This window comes from Scyliorhinus torazame, chromosome 7, assembly GCF_047496885.1.
Source record: "Scyliorhinus torazame isolate Kashiwa2021f chromosome 7, sScyTor2.1, whole genome shotgun sequence".
Taxonomy (NCBI): Eukaryota; Metazoa; Chordata; class Chondrichthyes; order Carcharhiniformes; family Scyliorhinidae; genus Scyliorhinus; species Scyliorhinus torazame.
In genome coordinates this window covers 93087325-93103153 of record NC_092713.1, presented here as the reverse complement: position 1 = coordinate 93103153, position 15829 = coordinate 93087325, and the positions used below count along the sequence as shown (strand labels likewise).

The 15829-nt window shown below is 47.2% G+C and overlaps 1 protein-coding gene across 2 annotated transcripts in view; it reads right to left on the bottom strand.

Moving 5' to 3' along the window:
- The window catches only part of LOC140426379 (retinoid isomerohydrolase-like), a 66683-nt gene that overhangs the window by 25346 nt on the left and 25508 nt on the right, over positions 1 to 15829 (bottom strand). Inside the window, exons 6-7 of one of the 2 annotated variants that reach the window (XM_072511064.1) lie at positions 7249 to 7396; positions 4752 to 4833 (exon numbers count right to left, since the gene is read on the bottom strand). In XM_072511064.1, coding sequence (XP_072367165.1) covers positions 4752 to 4833; positions 7249 to 7396 — 230 coding nt within the window. The remainder of the gene's footprint in view (positions 1 to 4751; positions 4834 to 7248; positions 7397 to 15829) is intronic. The other variant, XR_011948194.1, reaches the window with a different exon arrangement.

Here is a 15829-nt window from a genome sequence, read left to right as displayed (position 1 = left end):
TCACATGTTTTATGTCAAAAGCGTAAGTATCGTGGGTTTATCACCAGGATGATTTGCCATCTACTCCTTTCGAATATTAGTAATCGATGCAACAAGTGCATTTTAATTCATTCTTGAGCCGAATTAGAATAACCCTGAGGGATATTTAAAACTGTTAAAGTTTTGTGAACTCATTTCAAAGAAAGGAGTTGCGAAGATTTTCCTGGAGACTTTGCATTTAACTATGAAGACAAATTGTTTTTAATGCTATTGGTTCTTTAACAAGTGACCATTCTAATATGACAGCATCAACACTTTATAACCAGAGGAGAATAGGAAAAATATAAAAATCATCGAGCCCAATCCTGTACTCACTTAACATCACCGAGCCCGAACCCATACTCACCCAACATCACCGAATCCAATGCTGTAATCACCCAACATCACCGAGCCCAATCCTGTACTCACTTAACATCACCCCAAGCCTGTACTCACCCAAAATCACCGAATCCAATCCTGTAATCACCCAACATCACCCCAATCCTGTACTCACCCAACATCACCCCAATCCTGTACTCACCCAACATCACCCCAATCCTGTACTCACCCAACATCACCGAGTCCAATCCTGTACTCACCCAACATCACCCCAATCCTGTACTCACCCAACATCACCCCAAGCCTGTACTCACCCAAAATCACCGAATCCAATCCTGTAATCACCCAACATCACCCCAATCCTGTACTCACCCAACATCACCCCAATCCTGTACTCACCCAACATCACCCCAATCCTGTACTCACCCAACATCACCCCAAGCCTGTACTCACCCAAAATCACCGAATCCAATCCTGTAATCACCCAACATCACCCCAATCCTGTACTCACCCAACATCACCCCAATCCTGTACTCACCCAACATCACCCCAATCCTGTACTCACCCAACATCACCGAGTCCAATCCTGTACTCACCCAACATCACCCCAATCCTGTACTCACCCAACATCACCCCAATCCTGTACTCACCCAACATCACCCCAATCCTGTACTCACCCAACATCACCCCAATTCTGTACTCACCCAACATCACCGAGTCCAATCCTGTAATCACCCAACATCACCGAGTCAAATCCTGTACTCACCCAACATCACCACAATCCTGTATTCACCCTACATCACCCCAATCCTGTACTCACCCAACATCACCCCAATCCTGTACTCACCCAACATCACCCCAATCCTGTGCTCACCCAACATCACTGAGCCCAATCCTGTATTCACCCAACATCACCCCAATCCTGTACTCACCCAACATCACTGAGTCTAATTCTGTACTCACCCAACATCACCCCAATCCTGTACTCACCCAACATCACAGAGTCCAATCCTGTACTCACCCAACATCACCCCAATCCTGTACTCACCCGAGATCACCCCAATCCTGTACTCACCCAACATCACCCCAATCCAGTACTCACCCAACATCACCCCAATCCTGTACTCACCCAACATCACCCCAATCCTGTACTCACACAACATCACCCCAATCCTGTACTCACCCAACATTACCCCAATCCTGTACTCACCCAACATCACCCCAATTCTGTACTCACCCAACATCATCCCAATCCTGTACTCACCCAACATCACCCCAATCTTGTACTCACCCAACATTACCCCAATCCTGAACTCACCCAACATCACTGAGTCCAATCCTGTATTCACCCAACATCACCGATTCCAATCCTGTACACACCCAACAACACCCCAATCCTGTACTCAGCCAACATCAACGAGTCCAATCCTGTAATCACCCAACATCACCCCAATCCTGTACTCACCCAAGATCACCCCAATCCTATACTCACCCAACATCACCCCAATCCTGTACTCACCCAACATTACCCCAATCCTGTACTCACCCAACTTCACCCCAACCCTGTACTCACCCAACATCACCCCAATCCTGTATTCACCCAAAATTACCCCAATCCTGTACTCACCCAACATCACCGAGTCCAATCCTGTACTCACCCAACATCACCGAGTCCAATCCTGTACTCACCCAACATCAGCCCAATCCTGTATTCACCCAACATCACCCCAATCCTGTACTCACCCAACAACACCCCAATTCTGTACTCACCCAACATCACCGAGTCCAATCCTGTACTCACCCAACATCACCCCAATCCTGTACTCACCCAACATCACCCCAATCCTGTACTCACCCAACATCACCCCAATCCAGTACTCGCCCAACATCACCCCAATCCTGTACTCACCCAACATCACCCCAATCCTGTACTCACCCAACATCACCGAGTCCAATCCTGTACTCACCCAACATCACCCCAATCCTGTACTCACCCAACATCACCCCAATCCTGTATTCACCCAACATCACCCCAATCCTGTACTCACCCAAAATCACCCCAATCCTGTATTCACCCAACATGACCGAGCCCAATCCTGTACTCACCCAACATCACCCCAATCCTGTACTCACCCAACATCACCCCAATCCTGTACGCACCCAACATCACCGAGTCCAATCCTGTACTCACCCAACATCTCCGAGTCCAATCCTGTACTCACCCAACATCACCCCAATCCTGTACTCACCCAACATCACCCCAATCCTGTACTCACCCAACATCACCTCAATCCTGTATTCACCCAACATCACCCCAATCCTGTATTCACCCAACATCACCCCAATCCTGTATTCACCCAAAATTACCCCAATCCTGTACTCACCCAACATCACCGAGTCCAATCCTGTACTCACCCAACATCACCGAGTCCAATCCTGTACTCACCCAACATCAGCCCAATCCTGTATTCACCCAACATCACCCCAATCCTGTACTCACCCAACAACACCCCAATTCTGTACTCACCCAACCTCACCGAGTCCAATCCTGTACTCACCCAACATCACCCCAATCCTGTACTCACCCAAAATCACCCCAATCCAGTACTCGCCCAACATCACCCCAATCGTGTACTCACACAACATCACCCCAATCCTGTACTCACCCAACATCACCGAGTCCAATCCTGTACTCACCCAACATCACCCCAATCCTGTACTCACCCAACATCACCCCAATCCTGTATTCACCCAACATCACCCCAATCCTGTACTCACCCAAAATCACCCCAATCCTGTATTCACCCAACATCACCGAGTCCAATCCTGTACTCACCCAACATCTCCGAGTCCAATCCTGTACTCACCCAACATCACCCCAATCCTGTACTCACCCAACATCACCCCAATCCTGTACTCACCCAACATCACCACAATCCTGTACTCACCCAACATCACCCCAATCCTGTATTCACCCAACATCACCCCAATCCTGTACTCACCCAACATCACTGAGTCTAATCCTGTACTCACCCAACATCACCCCAATCCTGTACTCACCCAACATCACAGAGTCCAATCCTGTACTCACCCAACATCTCCCCAATCCTGTACTCACCCGAGATCACCCCAATCCTGTACTCACCCAACATCACCCCAATCCTGTGCTCACCCAACATCACCCCAATCCTGTACTCACCCAACATCACCCCAATCCTGTACTCACCCAACATCATCCCAATCCTGTACTCACCCAACATTACCCCAATCCTGTACTCACCCAACATCACCCCAATTCTGTACTCACCCAACATCATCCCAATCCTGTACTCACCCAACATCACCCCAATCTTGTACTCACCCAACATTACCCCAATCCTGAACTCACCCAACATCACCCCAATTCTGTACTCACCCAACATCATCCCAATCCTGTACTCACCCAACATCACCCCAATCCTGAATTCACCCAACATCACCCCAATCCTGTACTCACCCAACATCACCCCAATCCTGTACTCACCCAACATCACCCCAATCCTGTACTCACCCAACATCACCGAGTCCAATCCTGTACTCACCCAACGTCACCCTAATCCTGTACTCACTCAACATCACCGATACCAATCCTGTACTCACCCAACATCACTCCAATCCTGTACTCACCCAACATCACCCGAATCCTGTACTCACCCAACATCACCCCAATCCTGTACTCACCCAACATCACCCCAATCCTGTACTCACCCAACATCACCCCAATCCTGTACTCACCCAACATCACCCGAATCCTGTACTCACCCAACATCACCCCAATCCTGTACTCACCCAACATCACCCCAATCCTGTACTCACCCAACATCACCGAGCCCAATCCTGTACTCACCCAACATCTCTGAGCCCAATCTTGTACTCACCCAACGTCACCCCAATCCTGTACTCACCCAACATCACCCCAATCCTGTACTCACCCAGCATCACCGGGCCCAATCCTGTACCCACCCAACATCACCCCAATCCTGTACTCACCCAACATCACCCCAATCCTGTACTCACCCAACATCACCCCAATCCTGTACTCACCCAACATCACCCCAATCCTGTACCCACCCAACATCACCGAGCCCAAACCTGTACTCACCAATCACCCATGCACTTTGCTGGAAATGGCTAATTGTCATCAACAGCAAACTTCCTAATTATTTCCTTTTTCAGCTCAGGAAGAATAAGGATCAAATTTATCCCATCTATTTGCTTCCAAATCTACCATAAAACTACACTTCCCCAAAGTTTGCGTTATCATATAATTTTACTGAATTAGCTGCTGGTTAGCACTCTTGTTTTCAAAAATCATCTAGGATTACTCACAACATAATCAAAAAGTCAATACAAACCTGTGAACATAGGATGGCTTAAATCTGTCACTACATGGAAACTGCACAACCACTTCAGTTTTCTTCATTGGGTCTTGACTATCTGTAATTATAAACAGTTTAATGTTGGGTTGCAGAAGAATCATGAAGTATGAAAAGTTTTACTTAAAATTTGAGCATTTGTACAGGCTAGATATTTGATCCTATCAGATCTACTATGCTCATTGTGGATCACCTTCTTGATAAGAAATTTTAATGAAATCAAAGTATTTGTAAAAATAAGCAGCTACCCAAAAATATGATAATTCTTGAGATGGCGCCAATAAATTGGGCATGAAACCTGTCAGATGGTTGAAAAAACTGAACACCATCTATCTTGAATATTTCATTTTAGATTTGCATAATCTGCTGACAGAAATCAAGAGATCCCGTTGTGTAAATAGCTTCTAGAATGCTATGCAAGACTGATTCACAGATTATCCTTCCTAAAGATCAAACTGCAAGTCCCGATCATATTCACACAAGATGGCTGCACAGTGGTTAGCACCGTTGCATCACAGCCCAGGGTCCCAGGTTTGATTCCCGGCTTGGGTGACTGTGTGGAGTTTGCACTTTCTCCCCATGACTGCGTGGGTTTCCTCCGGGTGCTCCCGTTTCCTCCCACAGTTCAAAGATGTGCAGTTAAGGGGGATTGCCTATGCTAAATTGCCCTTAGTGTCCAGAAGATGTTCCTGGGTTACGGGAATAGGGTCAAGATGTGGGCTTAAGTAGGGTGCTCTTGTCATTGGCCGGTGCAAACTCGATGGGCCGATTCTGCACTGTAAATTCTATGATTCTATGATGCCTCCGCAGCAACTAAGTCAATGTACAACATTCTATCAGAGGTAAATCCAGAGGTAACAAAAACATAGATGAAGGTTTGAACATGGGCAGCACGGTAGCATTGTGGATAGCACAAATGCTTCACAGCTCCAGGGTCCCAGGTTCGATTCCGGCTTGGGTCACTGTCTGTGCGGAGTCTGCACATCCTCCCCGTGTGTGCGTGGGTTTCCTCCGGGTGCTCCAGTTTCCTCCCACAGTCCAAAGATGTGCGGGTTAGGTGGATTGGCCATGCTAAATTGCCCATAGTGTCCAAAATTGCCCTTTGTGTAGGGTGGGGTTACTGGGTTATGGGGATAGGGTGGAGGTGTAGATCTTGGGTAGGGTGCTCTTTCCAAGAGCTGGTGCAGACTCAATGGGCCGAATGGCCTCCTTCTGCACTGTAAATTCTATGATTAGATGAAAGGAGGCAGGGGCAGAGTCAGTGGGTATTATGGAAGTAGAAATAAACATTCTTAGTGATGACATGGATATGACAGGCTCGGTTCCCGGCTTGGGTCACTGTCTGTGCGGAGTCTGCACATCCTCCCCGTGTGTGCGTGGGTTTCCTCCGGGTGCTCTGGTTTCCTCCCACAGTCCAAAGATGTGCAGGTTAGGTGGATTGACCATGCTAAATTGCCCGTAGTATCCAAAACAAAAGTTGGGTGAGGTCACTGGGTGACTGGGATAGGGTGGAGGTGTGGGCTTGGGTAGGGTGCTCTTTCCAAGGGCCAGTGCAGACTTGATGGGCCGAATGGCCTCCTTCTGCACTGTAAATTCTATGATTCTATGAGATCAGTGATTAGGGAATGGAGATTGTTATGAGACAAATATACTTTAGTTTCTGAAGCTTCAAACCAGCTTGCAAATAAATGAGGTGAATTAAATATTTCTTTCTCATGATAGGTAAGCCTCACTGCATCTGAAATGAAAAAATGAAGATCGCTTATTGTCACAAGTAGGCTTCAAATGAAGTTACTGTGAAAAGCCCCTAGTCGCCACATTCCGGCGCCTGTTCGGGGAGGCTGTTACGGGGAGGCTGTTCATTAAAGAGAAGGTACAGTTCTGATTGGCAACCATGTGTGGCCAGTACCTTTCAGAATCCATAAAAAGTAGTTAGCAGGCAGAAAACCGTGTAGTTGTGGAAAGACAAAGACCTTGATATTAGGAACCTGGAAACTAAGTATCGTTGTTCTGGGTTTTAATATTTGCATTTTTAGTCACAGTGGATCTCTCACTGAGGGAAAAAGAGATACTTTAAAAGCATGAGCTAAACTTTCCAGCAGTAATGCCAGGAACTGGAATTAATACAGAACTGAAGAAGATTTTACTAAAGTTTTTGATTAACTATTTACTTTTATTTAAAGCAATTGTGACCATCTGGCTAATGAGGAGCTTGCTTGCCCTGACTGTATAAACAGTCAAAAGGATAACATGTCCGTTTCAATACCGGGAAAAAAATATCCATATCGTCTATTGACAGGAGTGATTTGTTTGAACATTCATCATGGTTTTCAACTCCTGCTGGAAAACTGCAGTGCAATCACTGCAATGATGAGTCAATCATGTACACCTGCCCCATCTTCGACTCTCCAGCACTAAGATTTTGACCGATATCTAGAGGTTGGATTAGTTTTAAGAAAACATGTACAATATATACCTGACTGCAGTGGGGGTATTTTGATAATATTGTAAGCAAAAGAAAATCTCTTCCCAAAGCAATTGCCGATATTATAGACAGTTCCATCGCGCTCAATGTGAGGATGGGCAGTCGCACCGTTGATTACACAATACTTGCAAAGATCCACCTGCATCAAAATAAAATTACGTCACAAAATGCAGACTAAAATTTCAACCAGCTGGTTGTACAAATCCTGATTTCTTAATGTATAATGAGATATTTAGTTCACAAGCACCTTCTCTTCAACTTGATAAATTTTGTAAGATACTTTTCCATTGTCTCAAGAGTGTGAACGCTGGAAATTTAAGGCCACTATTAACTTTACAATGTAAATAAAAATCCAGAAACTGCAAAAGAAAAAACTCACCAAGCATGTACTGAATATTTGCAGACATTTTGTTTTTATCAATTACAATTTCAAATGTTGCAATCATTATAAAACGATGCGGCCTGAGTCTGGATGAGGGCAGCCATTTTGCGCGCTTTTCCCGGCCAAGCGGACGGCGAGGCCAACGACCGAACTGCGCAGGTGCGCACATCGTTCGACCGCACCGCGCATGCACGGTGGCACACGGAGCATCCTGGCGTCGGCGCTATGACATGCAACAACTGTGGCTCCGCTCATTTAAAGCGGCAATGTCCCACGAAATCTCGACGCTGTCTCCAGAGTGGCAAGCTTGGCCACTATGCAGCCCTGTGCAGATCTGCTCAACTGCCCAATACACAGCGATCCCCGTCGCAGCGCAGGAACGTCCGGTCAGTACAGCAACCCATTGCAGACTCTGACTCCGACATGGTTCCAGATTCCGACACCGAGGGCCTCACATCCCCATTCCGGGTGGGCATCATCACCAAGCATACAATGTTTTCAGTGAAGAAGGTGAAACAACTCCCAGTGATGAGCATTGATCCGGACGACGAGTGGTGTGCCATCCTTACGGTCAACAACACCATCCGCGTCAAGCCAAGCATTCTTCCACCGGCCTGCAAGTTCCTCGACTACAATGGCAATGCCATTGCTGCCAGTGGCTCATGCCAGCTTGCGGTATCCCATCGTTCTTCACAAGCAACCCTGCGTTTTGAAATTGTAGGAGCCAACAGAGCTTCCCTGCTCGGTGCTCGGGCCTGCAAAATCCTGAATCTTGTGCATAAGAACATAAGAACTAGGAACAGGAGTAGGCCATCTGGCCCCTCGAGCCTGCTCCGCCATTTAATGAGATCATGGCTGATCTTTGTGGACTCAGCTCCACTCTCCGGCACGTACACCATATCCCCGAATCCCTTTATTCTTTAGAAAGGCATCTATCTTTTTCTTAAAAACGTTTAAAGAAGGAGCGTCAACTGCTTCACTGGGCAAGGAATTCCAAAGATTCACAACCCTTTGAGTGAAGAAGTTCCTCCTACACTCCGTCCTAAATCTACCTCCCCTTATTTTGAGGCTATGCCCCCTAGTTCTGCTTTCCCCGACCAGTGGAAACAACCTGCCCGCATCTATCCTATCTATTCCCTTCATAATTTTATATGTCTCAATAAGATCCTTCTAAACTCCAATGAGTACAGTCCCAGTCTACTCAACCTCTCGTCATAATCTAATCCCCTCAACTCTGAGATCAACCTAGTGAATCTCCTCTGCACTCCCTCCAGTGCCAATATGTCCTTTCTCAGGTAAGGAGACCAAAACTGAACACAATACTCCAGATGCGGCCTCACCAACACCCTATGCAATTGCAGCATAACCTCACTAGTCTTGAACTCCATCCCTCTAGCAATGAAAGACAAAACTCGATTAGCCTTCTTAATCACCTGTTGCACCTGCACACCAACTTTTTGCGACTCGTGCACCAGCACACTCAGGTCCCTCTGCACAGCAGCATGTTTTAACATCTTACCGTTTAAATAATAATCCATTCTGCTGTTATTCCTCCCAAAATGGATAGCCTCACACTTGGCAACATTGAATTCCATCTGCCAGACCCTAGCCCATTCACCTAACCTATCCAAATCCTTCTGCAGACTTCCGGTATCCTCTGCACTTTTTGCTTTACCACTCATCTTAGTGTCGTCTGCAAACTTTGACACATTGCACTTGGTCCCCAACTCCAAATCGTCTATGTAAATTGTGAACAACTGCGGGCCCAACACTGATCCTTGAGGGACCCCACTAGTTACAGGTTGCCAACCAGAGAAACACCCATTTATCCCCACTCTCTGCTTTCTGTTAGTTAACCAATCCTCTACCCATGCTACCACTTTACCCTCAATGCCATGCATCTTGAGTTTATGCAGCAACCTTTTGTGTGGCACCTTGTCAAAAGCTTTCTGGAAATCCAGATATACCACATCCATTGGCTCCCCGTTATCTACTGCACTGGTAACGTCCTCAAAAAATTCGACCAAATTAGTCAGACACGACCTACCCTTTGTGAACCCATGCTGCGCCTGCCCAATGGGACAATTTCCCTCCAGGTGCCCCGCTATTTCCTCCTTAATGATAGATTCCAGCATTTTCCCTACAACCGAAGTTAAGCTTACCTGCCTATAATTACCCGCTTTCTGCCGACCTGCTTTTTTAAACAGTGGTGTCACGTTTGCTACTTTCCAATCCTCTGGGACCACCCCAGAGTCTCGTGAATTTTGATAAATTATCACTAGTGCGTTTACAGTTTCCCTAGCCATCTCTTTTAACACTCTGGGATGCATCCCATCAGGGCCAGGAGTCTTGTCTACCTTTAACCCCATTAGCTTGCCCAATACTGCCTCCTTAGTGATTACAATCATCTCAAGGTCCTCACCTATCATATCCTTATTTCCATCAGTCACTGGCATGTTATTTGTGTCCTCCACTGTGAAGACTGACCCAAAAAACCTGTTCAGCTCCTCAGCCATTTCCCCGTCTCCTATTATTAAATCTCCCTTCTCATCTTCCAAAGGACCAATATTTACCTTAGCCACTCGTTTTTGTCTTATAGATTTGTAGAAGCTTTTACTATCTGCTTTTATGTTCTGAGCCAGTTTACTTTCATAGTCTACCTTACTCTTCTTTATGGCTTTTTTAGTAGCTTGTCCCCTAAAGACTTCCCAGTCCTCTAGTCTCCCACTAATATTTGCCACTTTGTATGTTTTTTCCTTCAATTTGATACTCTCCCTCACCTCCTTAGATATCCACGGTCGATTTTTCCCCTTTCTACCGTCTTTCTTTTTTGTCGGTATGAACCTTTTCTGAACACTGTGAAAGATCGCTCGGAAGGTTCTCCACTGTTCCTCAACTGCGTCACCATGAAGTCTTTGCTCCCAGTCTACCTTAGCTAGTTCTTCTCTCATCCCATTGTAATCGCCTTTGTTTAAGCACAAAACACTAGTGTTTGATTTTACCTTGTCATCCTCCAACTGTATTTTAAATTCCACCATATTGTGGTCGCTCCTTCCAAGAGGATCCCGAACTCTGAGATCATTAATCAATCCTGCCTCATTACACAGGACCAGATCTAGGACCGCTTGTTCCCTTGTAGGTTCCATTACATACTGTTCCAGGAAATTATCCCGGGCACATTCTATAAACTCCTCCTCAAGGCTGCCTTTACCAACCTGGTTAAACCAATCGATATGCAGATTAAAATCTCCCATGATAACCGCTGTACCATTTCTACATACATCCGTTATTTCTTTGCATATTGCCTGCCCTACCATCCTGTTACTATTTGGTGGCATATAGACTACTCCTATCAGTGACCTTTTCACCTTACTATTCCTGATTTCCACCCAAATTGATTCAACCTTGTCTTCCATAGCACCAATATCATCCCTTACTATTGCCCGGATGCCATCCTTAAACAACAAAGCTACACCACCGCCCTTACCGTCCATTCTATCCTTTCGTATAGTCTGATACCCTTGGATATTTAACTCCCAGTCGTGAACATCTTTTAACCATGTTTCAGTAATGGCCACTAAATCATAGTCATTCACGATGATTTGTGCCATCAACTCATTTATCTTATTTCGTATACTACGAGCATTCAGGTAAAGTACACTTATGCTTTTTTTATGTCTTTGTTATGAATCCTAACACCTTGATCAGTAACTTTTCGCAATTTATTTTTCCTCTTACCCTTTCTCCTAATTTTCCTTGTCTTTGAACCCATATCTCTACATAATAACCTGTCACGTAACCTGCTGCTTTGATCGCCATTAACCATTATACTGTCCATAGCTTTACATTTCCCTTCCCCCCAACTTGCTAGTTTAAAGTCCTTGTGACCAACCTATTTATCCTATTCGCTCGAACACTGGTCCCAGAATGGTTCAGGTGAAGACCGTCCCAACGGTACAGGTCCCTCCTGCCCCAGTACTGATGCCAATGCCCCATGAAATGGAATCCCTCTTTCCCGCACCACTCCTTTAGCCACGTGTTAACTTCTCTAATTTTCTCAACCCTATGCCAATTGGCACGTGGCTCGGGTAGTAATCCAGAGATTATAACCCTGGAGGACCTGTTCTTTAATTTAGTCCCTAGTGTTTGATAATCCCCAAACAGGTCCTCTTTCCTAGTCTTACCTATGTTGTTAGTCCCAACGTGGACCACAACAACTGGATCCTCCCCCTCCCTCTCCAAAATCCTTTCAAGCCGATCAGAGATGTCCCTCACCCTGGCACCGGGCAGGCAACATACCATGCGGGACTCTCGATCTGGCTTACAAAGGATGCCATCAATCCCCCTAATTATAGAATCCCCTACAACTACCACTTGTCTTTTTGCTCCCCCCTCTTGAATGGCTTCCTGTACCACGGTGCAGTGGTCAGTCAACGCATCCTCCCTACAGCCCTCTTCCTCATCCACACAGGGAGCAAGTACCTGATACCTGTTGAACAAGGTCAAGGGCTGAGGCTCCTTAACTCCTAAACTCAGGATCCCCCTACCTGCCTCTCTTGCAGTCACACCACTCTGTCCCTGACCACTGACCGAATTAACAGTATTTATTCTACCGGGTGTGACTGCCTCCTGAAACAAAGCGTCCAGGTAATGTCCCCCCTCCCTGATGTGCCGCAGTGTGTGCAGCTCGGTCTCCAGCTCATCAATTCTGAGCCAAAGTTCCTCGAGCAGCCAACACTTGCTGCAGATGTGATCACTGACGGTCTCAATGGGATCCACCAGTTCCATTATCATACAGCAACAGCACATCACCTGTCCAGCCATATTCAACTAGTTAATTAATTTAAATATTTTTATTTTTTTATTTTTTTTATAGAACCTCAAGGATAAACCCGAACACCAACAAAAACACAGCCACTCACCCGAACTCAGATGCACTCTGTTCCAATCAGCACTTCGTGACTAAAGGCACTCCTGCCACACCTTTTGTGCACTCACCTCTCCCAGCGGGTTCACACCATGTCGTCCGCAGAAGCAATGGCCTCGCCAGATGTCAACTTCCAAGCCCAATTAGATGACAGCATAACACAATACCACAGTGTCTTCAAAGGTATGGGTACACTACCTTACTGATACAAGATACTGCTGAAGCCGAATGCCACCACCTGTGGTTCATGCACCGCATTGGGTGCCGGCACCCCTTAAGGACCGCCTCAAGCAGCAGCTGTAAGACCTCCAGGACCAGGGCGTCATTTCTAAGGTCACTGAACCCACGGACTGGGTTAGCTCCATGGTCTGTGTCAAAAGAACGTCTAGGGAACTTTGCATTTGTATAGACCCCAAAGATTTGAACCATAACATCATGAGGGAACACTACCCGGTACCTAAACGAGAAGAGCTCATCAGTGAAATGGCTCACGCCAAGTATTTCACGAAGCTGGATGCCTCCAAGGGGTTTTGGCAAATACAGCTGGACGCGTCCAGTCGAAAGTTGCGCACATTTAACACCCCGTTCGGTCGCTACTGTTACAACCGGATGCCCTTTGGCATCATCTCCGCCTCGGAGGTGTTCCACCGCATAATGGAGCAAATGATGGAGGACATCGAGGGGGTGCGAATGTACGTCGATGACATTATTATCTGGTCCACAACTCCTCAGGAGCACATCGCAAGCGAGTGTTCCACAGGATCCACGAGCATGGCCTCCGACTCAATAGAGCCAAATGCTTGTTCGGTCAAGCAGAAATAAAGTTCCTTGGCGATCATATTTCGCAGTTCAGTGTGCAGCCAGATGCAGACAAGGTGTTGGTGATCAATGCCATGAAGTCCCCGGAGGACAAGAAAGCGGTCGTCCGCTTCCTAGGGATGGTCAATTTCCTTGAGAAGTTTATCCTCAACTTTGCATCACTCACCACAGCTCTCTGCAATCTTGTCAAAAAAACTACGGACTTCCAGTGGCTCCCCGCTCATGAGCAAGAGTGGCGTAAGATCAGGGCGAAACTCACCAAGGCCCCGGTACTGGCGTTTTTCGACTCCGCCAAAGAGACGAAGATCTCCACCGACGCGAACCAGGCTGGCATTGGGGCAGTACTCCTCCAGCGGGACGAATCCTTCTCCTGGGTCCCAGTCGCATATGCCTCTGGAGCCATGACACCTACTGAGCAACGATACGCTCAGATTGATAAAGAATGCCTGGGCCTCCTCACAGGGATTGACAAATTCCATGATTGCGTGTATGGACTCCCCAAATTCACGGTCGAGACAGACCACAGGCCATTGGTTCACATCATCCAAAAAGACCTCAATGATATGACGCCACAGCTACAACGTATCCTCCTCAAACTCCGCCGCTACGATTTTGACCTCATCTACATCCCAGGCAAAGAGCTCATTGTGGCCGATGCACTCTCTAGATCCATCACCGCGCCGTGTGAGCAGTTGGACTTTGTCAGATAGATGCTCAGGTGAAGTTTTGTGCATCCAACTTTCCGGCCACTGATGAAAGGGTTGTGCAAATTCATCAGGAGACGGCCAGAGATCCTTTACTCCAGCGGATAATGCGACATCTTACGGATGGTTGGAAAAAGGGGCAGTGCCCCCAGTTTTATAATGTTAAGGATGATCTAGCGGTAGTGGAAGGCACATTAATGAAGCTGAACAGGATAGTAATCCCACAGAGCATGCGAGAGATGGTCCTCGGCCAAATGCACGAGGGTCACCTGGGGGTCGAAAAGTGTCGGCGTCGAGCCCGGGAGGCAGTATATTGGCCAGGCATCAGTCAGGATATCGCCAACACGGTCCTCAATTGCCCAACGTGTCAAAGGTTCCAACCGGCTCAGCCCAAAGAGACTCTATAGCTGCATGAACTGGTGTCCTCCCCATGGTCCAAAGTTGGTATTGACCTCTTTCATGCAAAAGGCCGAGACTACTTCCTCCTCGTGGACTACTTTTCCAACTACCCCGAGGTGGTCAGACTGACTGCCCTCACATCAGCAACGTCATCAAGGCATGCAAAGAGACTTTTGCCCATCATGGCATTCCACTTACAGTTATGACTGATAATGGTCCTTGTTTCTTCAGCCAGGAGTGGACGAATTTTGCCCGGTTGTACAATTTTACGCACGTCACTTCAAGCCCCCACTACCCCCAGTCGAATGGGAAGGCTGAAAAGGGGGTCCACATTATTAAATGACTGTTGTGCAAAGCTGCTGACTCGGGTTCGGATTTTAACCTGGCGCTGTTAGCCTACAGGGTGACTCCTCTGTCCGCTGGCTTGTCCCCAGCACAACTGCTGATGAACCGCACACTACAGACGACGGTGCCGGCTATCCACATCCCAGACCTTGACAATTTTCCGGTCCTGCAGAGGATGCAACAGTCTTGGGCTCAATGCAAGCCAGCGTACGACGCCCACGCCACAGATCTCCCTGCTCTGGCTCCTGCTGACCGAGTTCGTGTTCAGCTACCTGACGGTGGCTGGTCTGCCACGGCTGTGGGGGTTAAGCAAGTGGCCCCGAGATCGTTCCTCGTTCTCATGCATGATGGCTCCTTTCTTCGGCGTAATAGGCGGGCACTGCGGCTGCTTCCACGCCCGCCACCTGAACGTGGTGTCCCGCCTCGCATGCTGGTTCCTCAGGACGCACCCTTCCACGAAGCCACCGATCTGCCAGTTCTTTTACCGACCTCTACATTGGAGGCAGTTCCACCCGTTCAAGTGCAGGCGGCCCCTGACCTACCCTTGAGGCGGTCAACCAGAACTCGTCGCCCGCCACAGAGACTGAATTTATAGACTGAATGTTGCATTACCTTGTGATCTTTTTACACACCTGTACATATTTTTTCTTCCTAATTTCTTATCTGCCCTCTATCTGCACTAGACACCTTCCCATGTGAATATGTTAACATACTTTGTATATAGTCAGGCTCCTGTACACACACACACTGACTATTTATTCACCTACCACATTTTTTTAAATAAGCAAAAAAAAAACGGGGGGAGATGTCATAATATACACACAAGTATATGATGGTGCACAGACAGACAGTGAGTGACACAAAGAATGACCAGTGAACACACAGAACACAGCAGCCAATCACCGGACAGGACACAACCACTATATAACCAGTGGGCACTAGTTTTCCCGCTCTCTTGGGATGCAGCCTCTGAGACAGTCAGAGCCCGTGAGCAGC